The sequence below is a fragment of the Pelodiscus sinensis genome, chromosome 4, assembly GCF_049634645.1.
Source record: "Pelodiscus sinensis isolate JC-2024 chromosome 4, ASM4963464v1, whole genome shotgun sequence".
Lineage (NCBI taxonomy): Eukaryota > Metazoa > Chordata > Testudines > Trionychidae > Pelodiscus > Pelodiscus sinensis.
The window spans coordinates 118595542-118611711 of record NC_134714.1 but is presented as its reverse complement, the minus strand read 5'-3'; the positions used below and the strand labels follow the sequence as shown (position 1 = coordinate 118611711).

Here is a 16170-nt window from a genome sequence, read left to right as displayed (position 1 = left end):
TCTGGGGATTTATTTTATCTGATGCCAATCAGGGAAAAACTAGAAATGGAGTACTCCATCTAAGGATCATATTCTCTGGACCTTTTACTTTTATTTATTTATTCCTTCTCTTTTCTTATGTTGTTGAGGCTCTTTTTTAAAGACAGTCTGGTTTCCCTGGCTGTTCTAAAAGGCTTAAAAGTTCTAATTATATGTAATTTGATCTAGAAAGAGACAAAACAGAATGAACATTTGAAAGGATTAGAGGTTTATGTAGAGAAACTGTAAGGAGGAAATCTTGGTTGAGACTATGAAAAGAATGCACTGGGTAGGAGACTGCTAATGCTTAGAAGCAGCAGTGTTAAAGACATACTGAAATGAGAGGGTGTCTTTTTTCTGTTGAGAGAGGTTATAGGAATAGTTTTTTTGTGATGAGGAATAATTGGAAGAAAGAAGACAATGCACATAAAAGGCAGCTATTTCCATTGCTATGACCTAACTTCAGCTTTCTAACTCTCAGAAGAATCCGTCCTTCCTTTTTTCCCCCTTCTCTTGCTTCTGTCTGAGCAGATCCAGCATGATAGCCTTTTTTTTCAAGCTGCAATCTTTTAAAACCTTGGAGAGTAGGGGAATAAGGAGAAGTTACATATTCTCAATAAAGCAGCATGTACGCAATTTATTTATGACAAAAATAAAAGGTGCAGGGGGCATTCTATGTGAAAACCTGCATTGCCTAGAAAATCTAATACTGATGGGTGTTGACTACAACTTCTTCCTTCTATATTTAAAGCCTGAAATGGTGATATTTGCTTTGTGAGACCCTCCATTAACTTTTGGTGGACTTTGTAGCACTGCAGAGATGTTTGTGGACCTTCCCTGTGGTATGGAGTATCTGAAGTTGTCTGAGATCATCCCCACAGAATACTTTTCAACTCAATCTACTTTATCAGCTAGATCTTCAGTAAGAGTATTTTAGTGATGTATACCATCTAAGGATCTACCATTGTATGAGTCCCAGATCTTTGCAAGAAACTGAATTCCCAACTGTTAATTGCTCTGTAATTTTGCCACAGCTAACATATAATTGTTACACTTAGCCCATATGTGCCAATTTCACCTTCAAGGTGCTTCGCAAACATTATTTTAATCTGCACATAGGTTAATCATTATTTTAATCTGCACATAGGTTAATCATTCTTATCTCTAAGTAATAATGAAAAATTAAAAACACTTGGTTTCAAAGCAGACATTTGAGACTATCCCAGATGAAGCTTCATTGAAGGGGTTCCCTTATTGTTCAACTGTGCCCAAAATGTTCACTCTCCATGGTCAAGGGTGATTGCAGGTTAAGCTAAAATATAAAAAGACAATAAAACTCCAGTTGCTTTATGACTGAATCAATATTGTACTGCATCCTGTATGCCAGATTCCCAATTTCACTATGAAAAATAAAATAACTATGTCTGTTTGCTTTCTTATCTCAGCAAACGTTGCATCCATTTGAATTGCTCCTACTCCTCCTTCTCACTTTCCGTGTCCTCCCTGTGTGATGGTGTTAATTGTACCAAAGGGCCTTATATAAACCGAGGTTTTTCTGAAGGAGTTCTCAGTGCACCAAGCTTGGCCACCATGGGGCTAAAACTTGCCAGCCTGTTTGCACTGGGGCTGGCTCTTTCCTGTGCAAGCGAAATTAAGAAAGGTAAGAGAAGGAAATGGGAGGGTGAGGACTTTCCAGTTGGAAAACGGTAGAAGGATTTAACTAGTATAGTGAGGAAGAAGCTAACCGTGTGAGGAAATAATCCTAGGCAATATTATGACATCAAATATCCTTTCTGAAATAGAGGAGAATTCTACAGTTTTCTATGTTTTTCTTTCTGAGCTCTGTGGCTGGCTGAATCCATTATGTTGATCTCTAGCATAATGTATGTGAGGAAGTAACAATTGCCTAGCATGATGGTGTGCAGGAGTTTGGCAAATACCAAGCAATAGCAATGCAGAAAGGGTGCATAAGGAAAACTCTGCATGTGGCTATTCAGAAATAGCAGCATATTCTTTTTTGTCCAAAAAATGTATGCATTGTCTCTACATGCACTAGATCTTCTTTAAATCCATAACTTCAGCTTTCCTAGTCCATAATCTCTTAATCTTCCTTTTTAAAAGAAAGAGTTTCCAAATTAATTTGCCTGAGGTAGTAGGATGAATAGGTTTGATTAAAAACAGCAAATATTTTGGTGCAACCAGGTGGTATATTCCTGTGCAATTGCTCAGGGATTTGAATATTGGGATTGGTCCCTTCTTGAATAAGATATGACTATGTGTTACACAACAGTTATTTCAGAATAATGGCCGTTATTCCGAAATAATTATAAGAGTGTCTACACAGCAATTCTGTTATTTTGAAATAATTTTGAAATAATGAATGGCTTATTTCAATTTCTGTAACCTCATTCTACGAAGAATAATGCCTCTTCCAAAATAGCTATTTCAAAATAAGGAGTATGTAGATGATCCACTTCTGCTATTTCAAAATAGCTCCTCACCATGCGTATTTTAAATTATTTCTCTTGGGTCTCTAAATCAAGATAGTACATCTACAATAGGGAAGTCTGCCTTGGACTATTTTTGAGGCTTCCCTGCAGTGTAGACCTGCTATTTCGAAGTAAGCAACTTCGGAATAACAATTCCAGAATAGCTTATTCCAAAATAATTGTGCAGTGTAGACGTATCCTAGGAGAGCACCTGATGTCAGCAATTGGGAAGAAGGGAACACATTCCATTGTTTTGCAGTCCCACTGGAATGCAGGAGTCAGCATTGATGGGCTTTGGAGAGATGGATGTGCACCCTTCCTTAAATGAAGTTTTTTGGATAGAGTAGAAAGTAGAGAAATTAGGAGTTCCTAAAAAATCCTTGAGCTTCTCAAAGCAAACTATATCTATAGATCTCGGGAGAAAGTGATTGTCAAAATAGATCCATGACCTGTAAATATGATGCTCTGCGGTGTGTTTTACTTATAGCATGACCTGATTCCCTTAAAAATCTGTTATTCAAGAGGACGTATGGTTTAGTTCACTCAATTAAAAAAAACAACCCTGGGTACGGAAGTGGCCTCTGCAGGAGTGTTAAAGCTTCTCAGTAAAGTTGGGGAAATAACTGATTTTGGTCATTGGCAGTTCTGAAAAATAAATAAATAACATCAAAATTGCTTTGGGTCAGACCAAACTGCAAATTCTTAAAAAAAAAAAAAAAAAAAAAAACCCACACAGGAGGTGAATTAAAATAATCAATATAATTTTGTTTTAAGTTGAATAAAGCATTATGTTCCATTTCTGGATATTTGATCAATAACAAGCCAGGAAAATTTAAGGGGTTATAATTCAGGGGGTTTTCAAAATCTAGGTCATGGTTTGTAAGGGCAAGCTGCTAGCTGGCTGAAAGATGCTTTATTTACCTGCACCTCCATAGGTACAGGTGATTGCAGTGCCGTTGGCTTCAGATTGCAGTTCCCAGACAATGCAAGTTGTGTGAAGTGGAATGTATCAGGACACTGCTTCCCGCAGCTCCGATTGGCTGGGAATAGCCAACAGGAGCTGCGATCAGCTGTACCTATAGAGGTGCAGGTAAATGGAGTGTCTCATGGACATCTAGCCACTTCTCCTTACAAACCACAACCCAGAGTTTGAAAACCCCTGGTACATTAATAAAAAGGCCAGAGGAGGAGCCTCCCTTATCCCAGGTATCAGGGCACTCATCTAGGCTGTGCTCTATCTGGGGCTATTGTGGAAGGGATGTCTCTCAGTTTCTCCTACTAATGCTATTCCACTTGGCATACAATGGTTGACTGGTTATTGGGCCAGAGAAAGAGTGTCAAAGGCTCTGTAGCCTGGTTATGGCAGGCTCTGTCAATGCGGTTTATCCAATTTCATGTCCCTGCATTACATCAGGCAGAGAGGAGAGATTAAACTCAGGTTTCCTTGATCTCAGGCAAGTGCCTCTAACCACTTAGTGCTCTAAGGTGTAAAAGCCCTATTGCCATTTCTTCGTCTGTTAATGTAGCCCTCGTCCCTTTGTGAACAGAACCCTTTCCATCCCCCCAAAATCATTTGAGACAAAACTGTTGGCAGCTGTGTCAAATGCAGAAATAGTACAGGGTTTACTGAAACTATTTCTTTCAATGAATAAACTATTTGTACCAACAATTGTGCCCTCTTCAGCATCTCAGGGTGTGTCTAGACTACAGAGTTTTGTCGACAAAAGTTGACATTTGTTGACAAAACTATACCTACACTACCACTGAGTTCTGTCGACATAACGTCGACAGAACTCAGCAGTTTTGTCGACGCTGGTAAACCTAATTTTACGAGGCATAACGCCTTCTGTCGACAGAGTTCTGTCGACAGAAGGTATTATTGCATGTAGGGTTGTGTCTAGACTACAGAGTTTTGTCGACAAAGAAGCTTGCTTTGTCGACAGAACTGAATGTAGTCTAGATGCTCTTTGTCGACAGAAGCTTTGTCGACAGTATCTGTCGACAAAACTTCTGTTGACAAAACCCTGTAGTCTAGACGTACCCTCAGTCTCAACAGGCAGGTACCCTCACCTATAGCACATGCAGTCAGAACTCCAAGAGACCCAGGATGCATATAAAGATGCATGATCCTCAGCCACAGAGGTGCACATTTCATCTGTTTATTATGCAAACATTGGGGATTCGCAGTTTTGGCAGATTGGTACATCTATATTTGTAAATGGCTTGGTCTGCATACATGCAGATTAGCTTCTCTTGTAAACCTAATTGTAGTCCAGGGCTGAATCATCTACATATAAATCCTTAGCTGTCTTGCTGTGTAATGCTGCTTATTGTTAATAGGGGTGTATCTACACAGCAGCGTTATTTTGGAATAAAGGCCATTATTCTGATATAACAGTGGGAGCATCTACACAGCAATTCTGTTATTTTGAAATAAATTTGAAATAATGGACGGGCATACTCCAACTTCTGTAAACCTCATTCCATGAGGAATAATGCCTATTCCGAAATAGATATTTTGGAATATCAGTAATGTGGAAGCTCCACTGCTTCTGTTTCAAAATAGCTTTTGCCCAGGGCCGTTCAAACTAATTGCTCTTCAGTGCCTCCTGGGGCTATAAATGGAGGCTTCCCTGTAGTGTAGATGTGCTATTTTGGAATAAGTTATTTTGGAGTACAAACGTACCTTAAGTGCTTTAGCTACCTCATTTTGCTTTCTTTAACCTTTTTTCCTTCATTTAACAGGCAGATCCCAAAACCATGGCCACTATGTCTGCAGCACCTGGGGCAACAATCATTTCAAAACTTTTGATGGAGACTTCTACCAGTTTCCTGGCCTCTGTGATTACAACTTTGCTTCTGACTGCCGAGAAGCTTACAAGGAGTTCTCAGTCCACATCCAGCGTGATACCAGTCAAAATGGACACCCTGAAATCCAATATGTCCTGATCACCATAAAGGATGTTGTGATCTACCTCACCCAACATACGGCTGTGGTGGATGAGCAAGTGTAAGTTACTTGAGTAGTATAATTCTTCAATGAAATCTCCGGTAAAATGCTTCTATAGACAAACAGAATTGTGCAATATGTAGCATTAAAATAAAAGAAATTCTGGGGTAGGAACACAATATTGTGATTAGACCCACTGAAGTGAATGTGACATTTTACTAGCTAAGGTACTGCCACTAGAGTAAGCGTGCCAGATCCTGGATTAGCTTTAATCGATTTTAACATGATCAAATAAATATAATATACTTTTCAGTTGTCATTGCTGCCTGTAACTAGAACCCAGGTTTTATTAAAAACCATCAGACCCACTCCACTAAAGAAATAGAAAATAACATTGTGTTTTCCAGGCACCAAGCCAGAATATATCCAGAAAAACTATGAAGTCTTTTGACAAATTGTACTGTCAAAACTGAGAGAGTGCTTAGTTGTACACCAACGTGTTAAAAAGAAATTCACAAGAAGCTTTTTGGGGATCCTGTAAAGACTACTTTTCCATGCACTGAACCTATTCCCTTATGTATTGCTCATAGAAGACATGTGGAACAGATTTTCACTGTGTGTGGGATTTAGTTCCATAGCAGTGTTTCTCAACCTTTTTTTTATATAAAGTGTCCCTTTTTTAAAACAAATTATAAGTACCCCCAGTATCTACAGTTTTGAGACACACACATTTTTTTCTACTATTGCAACACATTTGTTTAAACAACTTAATTGTAGTTGAGCAGGCGATGACATTTTTGGGTGTAAAAAGTACAAAAATAATAAAGTGCTGTAAAACTTAAAACAAAAATGCAATTTTCTCAAAATTTCAGTTGTGTTGACGTACCCCCCCAGACTTCTCTCGAGTACCCCTAAGGGTACTCATACCACTGGTTGAGAAACACTGTTCTATAGACTTTCACATCCTTTAAACCTTTCCCGTGGCCCATGATTCATGGATCACTGCATGCCAGCCAATGAAAGCTATAGCGCAGCTGAATTTTAAGAAATGCCTTTGGAATATCAATCCATTGACTACCAACACAAAATTAACAGCCTTCAACTTTCTGAAGGGGGGGGTGCCAAAGAGGATGGAGAGAGGCTGTTCTAAGGGGTGGCAGATGACAGAACAAGTAGCAATGGTGTCAAGTTGCAGTGTGGGAGGTCTAGGTTGGATATTAGGAAAAACTGTTTCATTAGGAGGGTGGTGAAACACTGGAATGGGTTACTTAGGGAGGTGATGGAATCTCCATCCCTAGAGGTTCTTAAGTCCTGGCTTGACAAAGCCCTGTCTGGAATGGTTTAGTTGAGATGGGTCTTGCTTTTAGCAGGGGTTGGACTTGATGACCTGTAAGGCCTCTTCTAACTCTATGTTTCTCTGCCCAGAGGAGACAACCTCTAAGGGCTGGTCTACTCTACATAGTTAGGTCAATGTAAGATAGTCCTGGTGACTTCGGACCATGCTCCCAGCTGGGAGACACTGTGAGAAGCCCTCGCATGCCCTCACCCACTGTTGAGAGCTAGGTAGACTTGCCAATTTCAAAACTCCATCCCAGAAGACTCAATGCTTTCAAATAGCTGCCTAGAATTTTACAATTCTCTTTTCAAAAATTTTATGCAGGCTCCCATGTTCATGATGTGACCTGTTGCTCATGGTAGGAATTGGGTTTATAATCAGTGTCTAGACCCTAGCTAAAGTTGTAGCATACATTTAAAAAATGCAAGATGAATAGCAAGAGAGGGTATGGCACCAAGAAATTAAGATTTAAAATACCCTTCTGAAAGGCAAGAAAAGAAATTGCGAGAGGGGATAGATGCATGGGCATGTACCATTAAATTAGCAATAACATTTCTTCTGACAACACTTTAGAAAAGGAAATAGCTATTCATTGATTTGGCTGGATTCCAGTGCAACTACTTCTGTTTGATCACGTATTGAGCTATTTAGGTTTCACTTGTAAGAAGCTGTTCGTGGGAATGCTTTTATCACTGCACCAAGTTCTGTATTGTGGCTTGTGTACATAGGAAACATAAGGGAGACATGCAATAGAGGGGCGGCTATTCACTGAAGCAGCTTCTTATCAGTCAATAGCATCTTTGCTCCACCCTGTTTGAGATACTTGGGTCAAATTAATACTCTGTGCCAACTCTATTAAAGATCTATCTCTTCCAATTAGATGATTGTGTTTTGATGTTTTGAACAAGCTCTTTTCTCTCGACATTTATTTCCTCTTGTGTTGACCATCTGGCCCCATGTTTGAATTGTTCCCATCCCAAATCATTAGGCCATTATCTCAAAAAAGGGGAATACCCAGTGTCTTGTAACAGTATATGGTTTTTGCAAATGAAAGACCCTATTTAGTTTCTTATGCTCATTTTCTACAAGAACCTTACTCATGGGTAAGTAGTGAGTATTTTCGCTCCCGGGTTCAGATCCTTTGTTTTTTGCTTTTATTGTCTGAATCACATTTCTTTGCTGGCATTTTGCCTATTTTGCTAACTGGAGATAGAGAATTTATTCCTTTAAGGAGCCCACGGCTCTGAGATTGCTTTGCCTTGCTAAAGTGAATTCTAGATGGCACCAAAAGCCTTTATTTTCCACAAGATCCCTGTCTAGACTGACGCTTTTTTCTGGCAAAGCCCCGAGCCGGAAAAAAGCGGCAGCCATGTTCATGCAAATGCTGCGGGGAAAATTTAAATCCCCGGGGCATTTGCAATTCCGACTGGTCTCATTAGCATCCCTTTTCCGGAAAAGGGTGCCAATGTAGACACAGCCAGTCTGCCCTGTATAACAGAAAACATCTGTGTGGGATTGGAGATAGGGGCCAGAGTCTGGTTTCCCTGTGCACGCGGTTATTTCTTTTGCAGTACCTAAGGTATTTAGGTTAGTCCTTTCTATTCCTTTCTGCTTTCTACATTACCTTTAATGCAAAATCTCGGTCTTTTTTCTTTCAGTGTAAAAACACCATACTACAGTTCCGGTTTGCTGATTGAGAGCACTGAAGTCTACACTAAAGTCTATGCAAGAGCAGGCCTTATTCTAATGTGGAACCGTAAAGATGCACTGATGGTATGTATGACATGGAACTTTACTTATGCTACTATTGGTTATCAATATAGGCTACACGGAGTCACTGTGTTAAGAAGTCTTATCCGACTGGCAATAGACATAGCTTATTCTCAGCTGAGAAGTTTCCTTTGTCCATTATGTGACTGCAGTGGGTGTAGAAATGAATGTTTCTTCACTCTCAGGACAAGACGGCTACGTCTACATTGGCCCCTTTTCCGGAAGGGGCATGGTAATTTTTGAAATCGCAATAGGGAAATGCGCGGGGGATTTAAATATCCCCCGCGGCATTTAAATAAAAATGTCCTCCGCTTTTTTCCGGCTTTTAGAAAAGCCGGAAAAGAGCGTCTACACTGGCCCCGATCCTTCGGAAAAAGCGCCCTTTTCCGGAGGATCTTATTCCTACTTTGAAAAGCGGCGGACATTTTTATTTAAATGCCGCGGGGGATATTTAAATCCCCCGCACATTTCCCTATTGCGATTTCAAAAATTACCATGCCCCTTCCGGAAAAGGGGCCAATGTAGACGTAGCCGACGAGAAGAGAATGAGAAACAGCTAATATTAATACTAACAAATTCTGATCTTCATTCCATTTGTTTGTCCTTTGAAGGACTGCTGTGCTCTATTATTCAGGTCCCCAGCAAGAAAATTCACCTTGCCAGGGAAGAGGGTTTTTTTTTTTTTTTTTAATTTGTAGCACACTTTCTTCCTAAGTTTTGACATAATGTTGGTGAGAAGAACTATCATGGATATAATAACTTCTCTCATTCTTCCATGATATGTTTTTATTATTTTCCTGTGATAATTGTTTACCGTGGGACTGTATTACTATTATGGTTGGTGCACTAAAACCTAATTTAAAATGAATGGGCATTCACTATCTTTCCTCTCTATGAACTTGCTATCCTAGTGAATTTATTCTTGTTAGAATGTTTTGTTAGTGCTACACCTGATTTTCTTTCTTTCTCCCCTCCTCCCTTATTTAGTTGGAGCTGGACAGCAAGTTTAACAACAACACATGTGGTCTTTGCGGCGATTACAACGGACTGCAGGTCTACAATGAATTTATCTCTAATGGTAAGTGGTTTGAAAGAATATATAGCTACCACCTAAGGCTAGCTTATGGATATTGTATGTGGAAACATAAGAGAGGCAAAAGAAGAATTTACTATAGAGTGACTGAGATTTTCTCGTCTGAAGAAGTGGGTTTTGCCCACAAAACTCATGATACTTGTTAGTCTCCAAAGTGCCTCAGAACTCCTAATTGAGATTTTTTTGGTGATTGCTAGGAATACAGAGATTAAATTATTAATGGTGTAGCATCTTCCAAGTGATTCAGCTGACTCTGTGGAGCAAACTTTGTTGGTGCAAACTTTCTCGCTTGTGGGAACACTAGTGAGTTTTTCATCTCCATTTGAAGTCCAGAATATATTGTTAAGTTTTCTGTGCTCATCAAGACATTTTTACATCTTCCTCCCAGGAATGAGGTTCAATCCCATCACATTTGGAAATATGCAGAAGATTAACAAACCAGGCGGCGTATGTGAGGACCCTGATGAAACAACAACCATCGCAACCTGTAATCAGCATGTGAGTAATCATGGTTATCAACTTTACTTAGGGCATTAAGGTAGTTATGACTTTCAAAAGGAGGGGGAGACCCGATGAAGGATCGTAGTTGCATTTGTGCTGATTCTGACACAGATCACATAAGACACGGACCCATCCCTTTTGTGCAGCTGCTGCTGATGTCCAGAAGCCAACTATCATGTTAGCAAAAGGGAACTTCTCTAGATACTCAGGTGCAGGGATGCCCTTTAACCTTTCCCTTTTCCTCTCTCCTCCTTAGCGGGATGAGTGCCTGAGTCTGCTGACGTCTTCAAAATTCTCCGACTGCGTGTCACGCCTGAATCTGGAGATGTACGTTGAAGCCTGCATGCAGGATAAATGTACCTGCCATGGAACTGAGGATTCCTTCTGCCTCTGCAGCACCATCTCTGAGTTCTCTCGCCAATGTTCCCACGCTGGTGGCCAGCCTGGAAACTGGAGGACAGACAAGTTTTGCCGTAAGCATCTTCCCAAACTTGTCAGAACAATTGGTTCATCCTGGGTGAAATATTTAAAATTGCTCAGTTTGTGTATTTCCTGTTTTCCTTTTCCTTGCCTTTGTTATTAAAGATATTTACTAGAAGGAGAGATTATATTGCACTTGCTACATGGAATGATCATGCTCTCTCTGAAATTTAGCCACGCGTTTTTAGTGTGCTTAAAGTCCATTACTTTAATCAACTGAGTCAATTCCACTGATATCTTTGGAGTCAATATATGCTACTTGGTTTCTGTGGAACACGGAGTGTGTATTCCAGTCATTGATCTGTTTCTTTCATTATTTTAGCCATGACATGCCCTGGAAACATGATCTACCAGGAAAGCAGCTCACCATGCATAAACACTTGTTCTCATTTGGAGGTCAGCAGCCTTTGTGAGGAACACCATATGGATGGCTGCTTCTGCCCTGAAGGTAGGTGTCTCTCTCAGTCCTATATGAGACAATAGATTTGGATTCAAGTCCCTTCATATACTTTAAAATGTTTCTGAAAAAGGCTCTATTATCTATAATTTGCCTTCCCTAAAAAACGCAGTCGAGATTGCAATATTCAGCATAAAGAAAGTGACATTTTAGAAATGGATACATTTCACCAGTAGAATTAATTTGTCCTTGTAAATTCATAAAATTCTAGCATGTTGACAAAAGTCATGCATTTGCTTGCCTTCATTTAACCCACACCAACCTATAACTGGGCCTTATGGTTTATGAGGCCTCTATTTCTTCTGAAACAATACTTGGTCCTTCAGGTTAAACAGTGGACATACGTTTTTTTGGAGTTTTTCAATTCAGTCCCTGTAGGTAACCCAGTCAAGGGGCACAATTCTATACATATTATCTACATGGAAATCATATTATCAGATGTGACAATGAGCTCAGGTGTGAAATCCAAGACCCTATTGCCAACCCTGAAAAATACTGTCACCACCATAGTTTAGGCAGATTTTAAAGTCAGCCATTGAGAACGTGCGGATTTAAGTGGTGATTTATCCCCCAGGATGTTTAACCATACAGCTTCCATTAAAAATATTAAACATTATAAAAAATGGAAGCTGCATGGTTCAATCCCTTTTGATGCCTTCAATTGCCATGAATTGTTGGGTGATTGAGTGTGTGTCTCAGGACAGTTGATTACCCCCACACATGGCCCTATGCTTTATTATTGGCTCCGCTCCAGGCTTAAGGAGCCTGTCTCCAGTGATTCCCCCCACCCCCTGCTCAACATGCAACATAGATATATCTTCCTTTTGATTTAATGGCTGGAAATCACAGTTTCATTATACATTCTGAGCCTGGGAAGGAGAACCCCAGAGTCTATAGCAGAGTATTCAAATGGGGTACACCAGCGTGTACTGATGTAGCAGTGAAGGTTTGTGCTCACCTACTACACTCTGCCTAACTTAGTAGTTTCCAATTTCATGGCAATTGTGGACCAGGTTAGCAGTACACATTTGCCCACCCAAGCCCTCCCTGGAACTGTGCTCTATGCAGTCCCCTCCCTCCTTGAATCCAGCCCATGCTGAGCTGAGCCCATTGGAGCCGGTCGGATGGGCAGGGTGTGATGAGCTTCCCACACCCCAGGCTCTTCGTCCCCCAGTGCACAGAGCCCAGCATCCTGAGCAGGTTTACAATGGGAGCAACTGCTTTCAGCAGGCCTGGATCGCCCAGCAACTCTAGGCAGCCACACACTGGAACCGAGCCAGGCTGCCCAAGCAGCCCTAGGAAGGGCCAGGCAGAGGCCAGCTTAGGCCAGGGATGGACTGAATTGCACTCCTGTGTGCTGGGGCACTGGGCAATGTGAGATTCCACCCCGAGAACGTAGAGCTCACCTGGCCAGCACCTGGGATCGTGTCCCTGCTGAGGGACCATGCCAGTGCTCACCCATCCTGAACTAGGCCCCACAAATAATCATGTTGGCCCTGGTGGGCCCACTCTAAGAGTTTCTCTTAGGTTGTCTGAGACTGGTAATTTTAACATGAACTATGAGTCAGCCCGTGGTTGTGTTTTATAGGAACGGTGTATGATGACGTCAATGGGAAAGGCTGTGTGTCTGTGAGCGAATGCTACTGCAAGCAACATGGAGTCGTGTATTCCCCTGGGCAAACTATCACCAATGAATGCGAGAAATGGTAAGGGTTACAATTCACTCTGAGCTGTTTTCAGAACGAGTGTGCACGGCTCTGGCTGTAGATATGTTACTTATTTGTCTATATCTGTACATGTCACACATGTTGTGATGCTGTTGTAAGCTGATTTTTTGGCATCTTGAGTCTGAAATTGTTAAAGGCGAAGCATTTTAAATAACCAGCCAACGACACATTTTCAAAGCACCTGTTGGTACTTCGTCCTGTCCCTGTGGTGCTCTGTCTGCAGATGTTTTTTCAATGTTTTCAGGCCCTTAGACATCTGACCCCATTTTTAATTCCTTATTTATTTGTATTTATAGCACCTGTGATTCAGGCAGGTGGTTGTGCAATGACTTACCGTGTCCAGGCTCATGCTTACTGGAAGGAGGTGCTCACATTACCACCTTTGATAAGAAGAAATACACCTTCCACGGAGACTGTTTCTATGTGCTGGCCAAGGTATCATGTATTAAAGGTCTCTTCTCTCCAACAGCAAATATAGATATATTTGCCTTTTGATTTAATGTCTGTAAATCACAGTTTCATTATACTTTCCGAGGCTGGAAGGAGAACCCTAGAGTCTATACTAGAGTATTCAAACTTAGTCTACCAGTGTGTACTGATGTGGCAGAGAGGGCTTGTGCTTACCTACTACCCTCTGCCTGCCTTAGTAGTCTCCAATTTCATGACAATTATGGACCAGGTTAATGGTACAGGCCACAGTCTCACTTACAAGAGTCCAGAGAAGCACACTGGTGCTAGTGAGCAGATGGCAGGACCTACAACTTGAAGGACTCAGCTTTACCAGGTAGATCTGAAATGAGGGTTGGAAGTGTACTATGTAATCTCTAATACACCTGTGCTTGTGCTTAGGTGATAGAGTCAATTACAGAGTTGGGTGAGATCCCAACAAGTTATGTCATTCCTTTGTCCCTGAAGTACCCAGTTCCCATTGTACCAGAGAACAAGGATCTGTTGTACCAAAACCAGGAGGCTACGTCTACACTGGCATGATCTTCCGGAAATGCTTTTAACGGAAAAGTTTTCTGTTAAAAGCATTTTCGGAAAAGTGCATCTAGATTGGCAGGATGCTTTTTCGCAAAAGCACTTTTTGTGGAAACGCATCCGTGGCCAATCTAGACACGGTTTTCCGCAAAATAGCCCCGATCACAAAAATGGCGAACGGGACTTTTTTGCGGAAAACAGTACTGTGCTGTCTACACTGGCCCTTTTGCGCAAAAGTCTTTCAGAAAAAGACTTTTGCCCGAACAGGAGCAGCATACTATTTCCGGAAAAGCACTGACAATTTTACATGAGATCATCAGTGCTTTTCTGGAAATTCAAGCGGCCAGTGTAGATAGCTGGCAAGTTTTTCCGCAAAAGCAGATGATTTTGCGGAAAAACTTGCCAGTCTAGACACAGCCGGAATGTTTGTCCCTAGAGCTCTGAAAGGAAGTTCTGGTTCTGGCGGTGCTGCTAGGAAGAAGCAAAAGCAAAGCTCCACAATATTTGTTAGCTGAACAGATGATTTCTGTCATCTGGGATAGAAATCAGCAGAAGATATGAAAGGGCTGGCTGCGTGCCACAGAGTGCTTCTGTGTGGCATGAGAAGACATTCCAGCAACTCCTCCTAGCTCTCTGCCTTGGAATGTCAAGGGTCTAGTCTGGTGGGTCTAGTCTGTAGACAGTCACACTAGAGTTCTATCTCTTCTGAAGTATCAATGCTCCAAACAGTCTGACAAAACAGTGGTAGCAAATACAGTGCTGTCCACCTGACCTGGGCTCTTTTTCAGCCCCTACTTCTAGAGCAGTAGGTCTCAGGGCTTCTCCCTGGAAATGCTCAGTAAAACCCTAGAAGCAGACAAAACACAAATCAAACAACTTCTTCCTATCACAGACAACTGTCTGTCTTAGGTTTGCCCCAGTTCTCTGCTCCCCTGCAGAACTGTTATCCACATGACTGTCTTCTGGGAGTCTTATGCCTTTCTCGAGGCCCATATTAGGAGTTAACTGCATTCTTATATTCTTCCCCTGGTTCTTTCTCTGGGATCCCCTTAGGTCCTTTCCACAGAGATGGAAGTCCAGACCATCTCTCTCTTCCTTCCAACTATGCTGAATTCTTTTCTTTTAACATGGCCTTGGACCAAATGGCTCCCCACACAAGCCATCAAAGATGTTCCTCTTCCATTTGCTAAACTTTTGAATCCCTTATTTCTATAGCATTTGTAGCCCTCTTCTTGATTTTGGTGCACTATTTTCAAGCATGATGTATCCTTGTCACATCAGAGAATAAATTTGTATGTTACAATGTGTGGCACAAACAGTGAGTAGTTCTGGGGCACCTTAGTGCCTAACAAATGTTATAGCATCATGAGCTTTCAATGAAGTGGTTTTCACCCACGAAGCTCACCATATAACACATTAGTCTCTAAGGTGCCACAGGACTGCTCGTTGTTTTTAAAGTTACAGATTAACACGGCAACCCCTCGGAGACTACTGACAACAAAAACAGCGCCCCAAGCTTGGCACCATAGGCAATCACCTAGGTAACCTGCCCCTAAATCTGGCCTTATTCAACTCTATCCATGACACATACTCCTGGTGTAATAACGGGAGAGGGGACAATAGATCTCGGAAGCTCTATTTATCCTCTTCTCAGCCAATGTGGGGTTTCTATAACCTATCACACTGTTCTCATTGATGTTTTCTTCACTTGCATTGCAGGGAGGTGTAAATGACAGTCATGTCCTCCTGGCAGAGCTCTCCCCCTGTGGTGCCACAGACAAACAGACCTGTCTGAAGTCGGTTGTGCTGTTAATAGACCAGAAGAAAAATGTAAGTGATGTGTGGAGACCTGGGTGAGTGGGTCTTCCCAGTGTATGCCCAGATGCAACTTTCCCTACTGATTTTTTTATAGTCTTTCTCTGGGGATCCTGGGTAAGGATGGCTGAACACAGGAAAAATAAAAACCAGTCCAAATCTCAAATCAGGCCTGCCCTGCACAGTCTGCACTAGTTCAGTTAAAAGATTTTGCTTCACTGTTTCTTCCTTCTGTCTTTCTTTTTGCTCTTTCTAGTTTTGCCTAATGTCAGAAGCACTGTCAATCTGTTCTCCTGGTATTTACAATCTGACTGGAAATAAGAAGGCCTTGCTGTTTCAATAGTGGGTGAGGGAGGGGAGTTTTCACTCTGATTCAGTCTGCCGTCCTGGCTAATCTAGTTTTTCTGTTCTTTTTTTCCAATTTATTGCCCTACTATCTAGACCTCCCTGGGTTTTTTCTTGTTCTTTCCTTCCATACATTTCTAGTGTTCTTGGCTCTTAGCACTTTGTGAAACTAGTTATGTTCCGAAAAGTACATACAAAACTTTGCATT

At 41.4% G+C, this 16170-nt stretch overlaps 1 protein-coding gene across 1 annotated transcript in view; it reads left to right on the top strand.

Moving 5' to 3' along the window:
* The first annotated feature begins 1608 nt into the window (after positions 1–1608).
* Positions 1609–16170, top strand: part of LOC102456400 (mucin-2) — a 71725-nt gene continuing 57163 nt past the window's right edge. The window contains exons 1-10 of the mRNA XM_075928793.1: positions 1609–1678; positions 5253–5517; positions 8452–8566; positions 9551–9641; positions 10045–10154; positions 10414–10630; positions 10960–11085; positions 12683–12800; positions 13118–13256; positions 15522–15632. Coding sequence (XP_075784908.1) covers positions 1609–1678; positions 5253–5517; positions 8452–8566; positions 9551–9641; positions 10045–10154; positions 10414–10630; positions 10960–11085; positions 12683–12800; positions 13118–13256; positions 15522–15632 — 1362 coding nt within the window. The remainder of the gene's footprint in view (positions 1679–5252; positions 5518–8451; positions 8567–9550; positions 9642–10044; positions 10155–10413; positions 10631–10959; positions 11086–12682; positions 12801–13117; positions 13257–15521; positions 15633–16170) is intronic.